General features: G+C 60.2%; 1 protein-coding gene across 5 annotated transcripts in view; it reads left to right on the top strand.

Annotated features, from left to right (window-relative positions):
• The window catches only part of SARNP (SAP domain containing ribonucleoprotein), a 39455-nt gene extending 31149 nt beyond the window's left edge, over positions 1 to 8306 (top strand). For 4 of the 5 annotated variants that reach the window (XM_054187166.1, XM_054187167.1, XM_054187168.1 and 1 more), the window contains 2 exons: positions 3921 to 4010; positions 5863 to 8306. In XM_054187166.1, coding sequence (XP_054043141.1) covers positions 3921 to 4010; positions 5863 to 5904 — 132 coding nt within the window. In that variant the 3' untranslated portion in view covers positions 5905 to 8306. The remainder of the gene's footprint in view (positions 1 to 3920; positions 4011 to 5862) is intronic. The other variant, XR_008464038.1, reaches the window with a different exon arrangement.
• The last annotated feature ends 930 nt before the right edge of the window (positions 8307 to 9236 follow it).

The following is a 9236-nucleotide window of genomic DNA, read 5'->3' on the forward strand; positions in this document are numbered from 1 at the left end:
TCCTTCTCTCTTTTGGGAATAAGCGCTATGAGGACAAGCCGTTAAACCTGGAGTTAATCCATGCTGACGGGCGCTTTTCCACTCCAGGTCCCTTTGGGATTTCTTCCCCTGCGCACCGGGCGCTCCCCGACTCCTGGCGCTTGCTCCAAGAAAAACAAGATTCTTTGGAGGCTGGGGTCCCTCTGGACGGTGCCCAGGGCTCGGTGAAACGCTGCGGTGTGGAGGGGTGAGCCCCCTTCTTCCCTGCATGGGAGAGGGCAGGTGGCAGCTTGGGGACATCGGCCTTGGGGACATCGGCCTTGGGGACATCAGCGGGGCCCGATTCTGCCGGCGGTGGTGCAGAGCCCATCCCCGCGGTGCCTGGCGTCCCCCGGGGTTTGGACTGGGTGCTCCAGACCAGGAGGGAGCCCAGGTGTCCCTCGGAGAGGCGTCGGGTCCCGAGGCAGATTCCCGTGGGGGTGGGATGCTGTCGCTGCCAGTGGAGCCCTGCCCCCCCCACTTCCCCCCCCCCGCCCCGCTGCTGAAATTTAGGGCTCAAAATTAAAGCTTTGGGATCGCATACAGCAAAAATATATCGGTGCTTGTGTAAATGCTCCCTCGTTACCGGATCACAGGAAAGGCTTCAGCTTCAGGGCTCAGAGTCCCTCATGAAAGCTTTTTCCCCCACACCCCCCCGCCCCCCTCTTCTTTCCCCCACCCCCCTGGGTTTTTTTTAGCCAAACTACAAAATAACCCTCGTGGCGTGAGCGCAAAGGGAACAAGCCTGGGAGTACTAAGGTTAGAAAATAAATCTGACATCGTGCCAGAAAGGTCAGCTTTCCCTGCAGATGCTGGTGCACCCATTTGCACGCCGGAGCGCGGCCCCGGGGCACTACCCGGGGTTGATAGATGCGGAGATAGCGGCGTTTTGATCGAGGTAATTTTCCTCGGATGGATTTCGGCACCCCATGAATCAAAACCTGTCAGCGAGAAGCTAAAGATGGAGTGAAGTTTATTGTACGCGTGTTTGCAGCTGACACCGGCGTGCTAGGGGGTCAAGTGAGCGAGATCATTAGGAGCGTGTTGATTTAGGAGGACGGTTCCGTGCTTTCCCTGCAGGGCAGGGGTTGGGGTAAGGGTGGTGGTGGGGGGTTTACCGAAAAAATAAATAAAACCCTCCAGCTCGGCGCAACTCCCTGGGAGCCTCCCGCATCCTTCCATTAAAGACACAGCGCTTTTCTTCTTGCGGGCGGCGTTGGGGCCGTCCGCTCTTGCTCATGGGGTTCAAACCCACGCAGGCAAGCGGCCGTGGTTTTTAAGAGCCCGTTTAATGTCGCTAATGCCCAGGTTGGATTTTTCTTTATGTGGCGCGCTGCTCCAGCAAGCAACTTTTCCTTCCTTTCCCTGTCCCCAGGTTGATAATCCCTCCCGGCGTCCTTTGTTCCCAACCCTCCAGTTTCCCTGCTTTTCTGGGACTTGTCCTTTTTCCTGAAAGCTGGAAGAATCCTGACCCGGGGTGGGATTCTGAGCTGCAGTAATCCTGACCTGGGGTGGGAGAGGGTTCCCGGCTGCTCCGGGAGAGCCCAGGATGGATCCGTACCTGCTGTCCCCCATCCTCTGGCATGAAACGGGGCCGGGGAGGGCAGGGGCTGATGTAACTGTCACTGGTCGCTCCGGTGGGGAGCGGGACCGGCAGAAGGGAGCCGGTGAGGCCCTAATGATGGAGCCGTTTTTAAAGCAGCCCAGTGGGGAGGATTTCTGGGGAGGAGGGTTGAGCTGCGGCCTTGGGGTAGGGGGGGCTGCCGGGGTGTTCGCAGCAGTCCCTGCGGTGAGGGGCTGTAACGTGTGGTGGTGGGGGAGAACCAAACGTGTTTGTGTCAGGGGCTTCCCACGGAGCCGGAGCTTGTGAGAACCTCAGGGCTTTGGGTTCAGGCGCCTTGGCCGGGCTGTTGCCACAACACGGGTCCGTGTCCGCAGTGATAGTGCCGGGCAGGTCGCCGCCGCCTCCTTTACGTAAGGGGTTGTCACGGCCGGGTTGCCCTGCTGCTCGCTCGGGGGGTCCCCGCTGCCCCTTGCCTCAAATCCGGCCGCCCGCGGTGCAGTTTGTCACCTTGAGCTTCAACAGAGCGGCCTCCAGCTCCATTTCCTCCGCTTGGCCGGCGAATGCCAGCTGAGAGAGCTGGGGGGGTTCAGCCTGGAGAAGAGAAGGCGCCGGGGAGACCTTGGAGCCCCTTCCAGTCCCTCAAGGGGCTCCAGGAAAGCTGGGGAGGGACTCTGGAGCAGGGAGGGGAGCCATGGGACGAGGGGGAAGGGTTTTAATCTGAAAGAGGGGAGATTTAGGTGAGATGTGAGGAAGAAATTGTTTGCTGTGAGGGGGGTGAGCCCCTGTCGCAGGTTGCCCAGAGAAGCTGTGGCTGCCCCATCCCTGGAGGGGTTCAAGGCCAGGTTGGATGGGGCTTGGAGCAACCTGGGCTGGTGGGAGGTGTCCCTGCCCAGGGCAGGGGGTGGCACTGGGTGAGCTTTAAGGTCCCTTCCAACCCAAACCGTTCTGTGATCCAGGTGGAGCACTGGGATTCCAAGTGTATTTTCTTGGAAGCGGTGCCCTCATTCTCCTGCCCTGGTGCCCTCCGCCCTGAGCCCCCGGCCATGGCGTTGGTGCCTCGGCGCAGGGGGAAGCTCTCGGACGATCAAGAGCCGGGTCGTGAGCTGCGCTCCCCCGGGTGATGGGGTGAAGCGGAGGGTGATGGGGGGTGAGGGCTCTAAGACGTACTTAGTGAGAGGGGAGGGAGACGCGGTGAGAGCCTCGTGAAGCCATCAGGCAGCCTTCGCTGGAGAAATGGCTTTGGAAGAGGCACGGAACAGCCCGAGGTAGGAATAAATCCGCAGAAAATGGGTGCGTTGAGGCTTTTACGGGCGCTGATGGGTTTGGCTATTACTGGCCGTCAGGACACCGGCATGGGTGATGGCAGGGGGGGTAAAAAGCCTCCAGGTTTTTGGAGAACCTTGAGGAGCGGGGATCGGAAGGCTCTGGGAAACGTCAGTAGGAGTTGGCTGGCTCAGGCTGGAAGTGGGGCGGCGGGGTGAGTGCTGAGCTTCCGAGAGACACGGCGTTGGTGTCTGTCCTTTGGGGTGACTCTCGGGTTCCTACTGAAGAAATTGGGAACCCAGAGGCCACGGTGAGGGTGGGCAGTGGGAGCGGGGCCGTGGCTTTATTTCCGCCGGGGGCTGGGAGGTGGACGCTGCCCGTCGGTGTCTTCAGTGGTGGCTGCCGCAGGAGTGGAGCTGCCCTCGCTGTCTGCCCTGCTCCACAGAGCCCTTCTCCAACCCTTCTCCGGCCCTTCTCCAGCCCTTCTCCATCCCTTCTCCAGCCTTTCTCCAGCCCTTCTCCATCCCTTCTCCTGTCCTGCTTGAGCCCTTCTCCATCCCTTCTCCATCCTTTCTCCAGCCCTTCTCTGGCCCTTCATGCCTTCTCCATCCCTTCTCCAGCCTTTCTCCATCCCTTCTCCATCCCTTCTCCACCCTTCTCCATCCCTTCTCCTGTCCTTCTTCAGCCCTTCTCCAGCCCTTCTCCAGCCCTTCTCCTCCATTCTCCATCCCTTCTCCTGTCCTTCTTGAGCCCTTCTCCATCCCTTCTCCATCCCTTCTCCTCCATTCTCCATCCCTTCTCCATCCCTTCTCCATGCCCTCTCCAGCCCTTCTCCGACCCTTCTCCAGCATTTCTCCATCCCTTCTCTGGCCCTTCTCCATCCCCCATCCCCTGCGGACGCCTTGCCGATGCTGAGGAGCAGCCGGCTCTGCTCTCGGCCTCGCGCTGCCTTGCTCCCGACTTTTTGTGGGTGCTCCGGTAGCCAGCCGCGGGGGATTGGGGGCGGGAGGAACATGATTTAGGAGCACCCTGGGGTATTGCCAACGAAATAAACCTTCGTCCTTCTTTGTGCCAGAGCGAAGAAGACGAGAAACTGAAGAAGAGGAAGGAGCGGTTTGGCATCGTGACAAGTTCAGCCGGGGCTGGAGCTACAGAGGACACAGAGGTAAGAGCTTTTCCCACACGGAGCTCCCACGGGAGCGGCCGAGGACGCTGACGGCAGCGGTGATGGTCCCGGCACACCCGGGACCTTGTTGGGGGCCGGGTCCCCGGCGCTGGCGTGGGGCTGACCCCTTGCCGTGGCCACTCAGCCTTGGCGGCAGCGAGCGTTGAGCTGCCGCCGTCGATCTGCCGTGGCTTTTCCCTTGGCTTCCCCTGGAAATAGGCTGCTGGGGAGCCTGCCGAGCCGCGGGAGTGTGCCAGCGCCTGGTGGCATCCAGCTCCTCCTCCCGCAGGATGGCGCGGATGCTTCCAGAAGAGGTGGGGTGGGGGGGGGGGGACGGGACACACACATCTGCTCCACTCCGGTTTCTCCCAACCCGGTTCCCCCTCCCCTCGCTTGGAGCCGACTCTCTCCGCTCCTTGTACTCCCTGATTCCCTGTGTCCTGGATGCTCCTGGACCCTCTGCGTCCCCTTGGATGCTGTCGTAGATCTTCCTCACTAAATCCCCGGAGACTCGAGGATGTAATGAGGGTGGAGACGCTGACCCTGTTTCCAGCTTTCCTCCTCCGGGCTTTGTTCCGTCCTCTCTGCTTTTGGCCCATCTTTTAAATTTATAAGCTCCTCGGGGCGATTTTGTGCTCTCTTTTATGGACTTTTACGCTTTCTTCTGCTACAAATTGTTCCGAGGCACCGTGCGGGCTGTGCCCCGGTGCCGCAGCTCCTACGTTCAGTTAGGTGGGGGGGGGCGGGGAGGGTGTTGTACGCACCTAACGGGTGCCACACGTAAATGTGGCTCAGCGGAGTCGGGGACCCCCCTCCTGGGGACAAAGGGACCCCTCTGGGCTGGGGGCTCCTGCCGTGACAATGACGTGACGAAGGTTGGGGCAGGGCGAGCGTTGGGTCTCGGAAACCGTTTACCCGGATGGCTCCTGGCCCTGCCAGAGGAGAAGCGGGTTTTTGTTTGGTTCCCAAGAGCAATCTCAACAATTCAGGTGGGGTTTAGGGGCTTTTTTTTTTTTTTTTTTTTCTTTTTGTGTGCGTGTGTGTGTGTTTTGTTTTGGGTTTTACTGCGGAACCGCTGCCCCGTGTCGAAGCGGCGTTCCCAGCCTCGGGAGAATGAGCCCCCCTCGGCCCGACGAGGGGGCGGCCGCGGCCGGGGATTCCATGCTTTTCCTTTAGGTCACTTGGAGATTGTGCCTGGAACAAAAAGGTCTTTTTACTGGTATTGTGTGCACTCCAATGCACCTTTCCCCCGGAGATTCTTGATTAGGGCTTCTGTTGCCCTCGGGCTATTTATCCTGCTAAAAATTAAGATTTATACGCCCCTCGTGTATCGGCTTAAAGGCATATCTGAGAGACGCAATAGTATATTTAATGCGTTTTAGTGTGTCCCTCTCACCTTTTCCATGAATAGGAGAGTGTTAACCCTTTGCCCTTTCTACATTTCCCACCTCCCCACTGCCTGGAAGGGTTTCCAGACCTCTGAAGTGGGCATTGTTCCCGGCTCAGCCCCTTTGTAGCCCCCTTGCCAGCAAGACGAAGCGGCCGCAGCCGCGCCGTTATGGCAGGCACCCTCTATTTTTTTTTATTTTTTTTTTTTCCCCCGCTCCTTGATTTCGGGGGCGCTTTTTCTCCCGGGGGTGGGAGGCCAAACTCCGTAACTCCCTCGGTGGGCTCAGGAAAGGGGGCCGGAGCCGCCCAATTCCGACGTTGGTACCGATACCAAACCTTTAATAAATTCTCCCGTCCGGGTCGCGCGGGAGATTTTAAAGAACTCGAGTTCGTTTCTTTCTTTTTTTGTTTTGGTTTGGGGGGGGGGTGGTTTTGATGGTTTTCTTGTCGTTCCTCTTCGCAGGCAAAGAAGAGGAAAAGAGCAGAACGCTTCGGGATCGTCTGATGCTGGTCCCGTCTCACGCCGGCCCGTTTGCAGTGTGCCTCTCGAGTGCGTGCATCCTCTCCCCCCCCTCTTCCCCCCACCATTTTTCTCTCACCGCCCCACTGTTTCTCTAGGTTTTAGCGATGAGTAGACAGGGAACACGTCCCCCGCCCCCCGTAGTTGTACGATTGTGCTACTTATGGGTTTGGGTTTGTTCGCTTTGGGGTTTCGTTTGGTTTTTTTGGTTTTTTTTTTTTCAAGTTTACAAAGTTTAAAAATGAAGAAGAGTTGAGCAAAAAGAAAGACGCTGTTCTCGCTGCGTCTCCGGCAGCCTTCCCGGCTTTTCCCAGCTCACCGCAGCAGCTCTCCCCAGGGGTACCGTCTGACAGAGAGTCTCCCGGTGCCCTCCCGGTGCGTGGGGGGGAACCAAACTCTGCCCGGTAAATAGACGGGGGTAAATAGACAGGGGTAAATAGACGGGCAGCCAGAGCGAGGGTTGGAGCCCGGTGTCTGCCGTGCCAGGAGGAAGGGGAAGCGCCGAGGAAGGAGCAGGGTTGGCGCCGCCCTCAGCGGTTGCTTTCCTAGTTGAAGGATTCCCAGGACGCTGCCGAAGCGGGGACCAGTTTGCAGCCTGCTGTTTGCCATCCAATGCCGTCCCCAGCGCTCAGACTGCCCTCGTCCCCTCCTCCTCCTCCTCTTCCTCCTCCCCGTGCCAACGGGCCCCAGGTTCGGCCGTGTCCCGGTCTCTTCCCAGCAGCTGGGAGGAGAACGCGAGATCCGGAGAACGTGCTGCGTTCCGCCGGTCCCGCTCTGCCTCTCCGGCATCTCACCCCAGCCGGGATCTGACAGGTTGAACCGTCAGGGAAGGATTTTTCTCAATTATATCGTCTTGTGTTTTCGAGAAAAAAGAGAAAAAAGAAAAAAAAAAATGGAAGTGGGGCGTGGGGGAGCCGACGCGCGGGGCAGTTTCCCCACTGCCCGCCTTCCCCGGCGGAGGCTGATGGGAATTGTCAGGGCAGGAATCGCCGATTAACCCCGGCTCAAGACCGCTGTCCTAAAATGAGGAGGAAACCGTAGCAAACGGAGCTGGTTCTCACCGCTCCGTGTATCCCGCCTTGCTAAGCCCTCTGCGGCTTGCGGCGGCTCGGGCGCCTCGTCCGGGTTCCTCCGAGGTCACTGATACGTTTCCTTCCCTAAACGCCAAACCGTTGGAACGGTTTTGCCCGGCTCTGGTCTCAGGCTGGGTTTTATCTCCTCCTCCCTTTGCCTCGCAGTAGCTGCCGGGCTGGTTTAACGCCCGGATTCGCCGAAGAAGCCTCAGTCTTCCCCGAGCCGCCCGGCGGGGCGGGAGAGCACCAGCGTTTCCCCGCGACCCGTGTTTTGGGCGCGGAAGGTCTTCGGTAGCCGCGCAGGAAACGCTCCGCTGCGTTATCCATAGCCCTTTGGGGGAAATCACGGGACAAAATTTGGCCGAGTCGGGCTAAAGGCAGCTCTGCCCCGGCCTGCGGAGCGCTCCTTGCCGCTTCAGTGTCTCCGGCGGCGCCTGAGGAGAGCCGCAGGGAGGGATCCCCCGGGGAATCGCGAGGGTGGAAGAGGTGGTGGAAGCGGAGAAGCGCAGGACGCCGGAGTTGGCCGGGCAGAGGAGCCGCCTGGTGCCTGTTCCTCCTCTGCCTGCCTGGAGGATTAATTCCACCCGAGCGTTGGTCCCGCTCCTCTCCCGCCCCGTGCCGAGCTGTCCCTCCCGCGGGCAGCCCTCGCTCTCTCTGCCCATCTGTCTGTCCGTCTGCCCGCGCGGGGCGGCGCAGCTGAAATCCTTCCCTCCCCTGAAGCCTGACGTCCTGGGATTCGTATTTCTGACCGTAACCTCGTACCGGAGCGACGTTTTGCCTCCCCTGCGCCCGGTTCCTTAAGACGCTGGCGAGCAGCGGACGCCGTGTACAAACCCCCGAGGCTTACACCAGATCCGTAAGAAGCAATATAAAGATATATATTTTTTAACGTAGAAGTCTTCGAACCGCTTCTGTCCCGTGAAGGTTTGCAGCCCGACTGCGTCCGCCTGCCCTGGGTGACTCTAAGCAATACCTTGGCCGTTGATTTCCCTTCCCAAAGGGCAGCTAAAAGCCACGGGGGCTGGGTCGCGCTGCGCGTCCCGGCTCGGCGGCGGCTGAGCGAGCCGGAACTCCCTCGCTCCTTCCTGATTTCCTGTAACAGCGTTCTTCTGATTTTATTTTTTTTTTATTGGATTTGATTTTTTTTTTTTTTTTTTTTTTTGTACGTCGAATTTTCTAAGATGCGTATTTTCTATTCGGCTCGTGATCCGGTGGCTGGTTATTCGCTTGAAACAGTTTTGTCACGTGCCGGGATGGGGGCAAACGTTGCGTTTCGGTCTCGCGTTTCGTAATAAAACCGCTTCTCCGGAGCGATGCCAGGCTCTCTGTTTGACGCGCAGCCGGAGCGCGCCGCCGGCAGGGACCGTGGCCGATGGCGACGTGGCCACTGCCGCTCCTGGGACACCCTGCCCAGCCCGGCCGGTGCTTCGGGACTGTCCGAACCTTGATCCCGTGGGGCTTGGCCAAAGTCCTGCCTCTCCAGCGTGACCTCGCTGCCCGTTGGGACGCGACGCTCTGTCTCGCGCTGTCCTTGGGGAGCTGCCCGGGCTCCGGGACCTGGCTGTCACCCGCCCTGGGATGGTGACGGGGTGGTCACCCCTCTTCCCGGCCGCCCATTTGGCGCTGTGGGACCTGAGGGGACGCGCTGATGACCCTTCTTCTTGGCTTCGCTGCATCCGTTGGCTTCGGGTCCCGGGACGAGCTGGGGAGCGGGATGTGGCCACTCCAGGGGCTGCGGGTCGGCGGTGGCCGCTCCTGAGCGCGGAGGACGAGGAGCCACCTGGGCTGCGCTGTCTCCTGTCACTTCCAGTGGCCTTGGTGGCACCTGGGACCTTGCTCCGACGGTGCCATGCCGCAGCTCTGGGGACTCAACGATTTCACCACCGGCTCCGCTCGCTGGCCCGGGGACCGGAGCGGTGGCGGGGTCCCGGCCCCGTTTCTGCCCATCCCAGACTTGTGTCCCCAGCCCACACCGCTGTCCCCAGCCCGTGCCATTGTCCCCAGCCTGTGCCAGTGTCTCCAGCCCCTGATGGTGTCCCCAGCCCATGCCATTGTCCCCAGCCCACAGTGGTGTCCCCAGCCCTACAGTGTCCCCAACCCACACCAGTGTCCCCAGCCCCTGATGGTGTCCCCAGCCCACACTGGTGTCCCCGGCCCATGCCAGTGTCCTCAGCCCACACTGGTGTCCCCAGCCCACACCAGTGTCCCCAGCCCACAGCGGTGTCCCCAACCCACACCAGTGTC

Source organism: Rissa tridactyla (assembly GCF_028500815.1).
Source record: "Rissa tridactyla isolate bRisTri1 chromosome 24 unlocalized genomic scaffold, bRisTri1.patW.cur.20221130 SUPER_24_unloc_1, whole genome shotgun sequence".
Classification (NCBI taxonomy): Eukaryota; Metazoa; Chordata; class Aves; order Charadriiformes; family Laridae; genus Rissa; species Rissa tridactyla.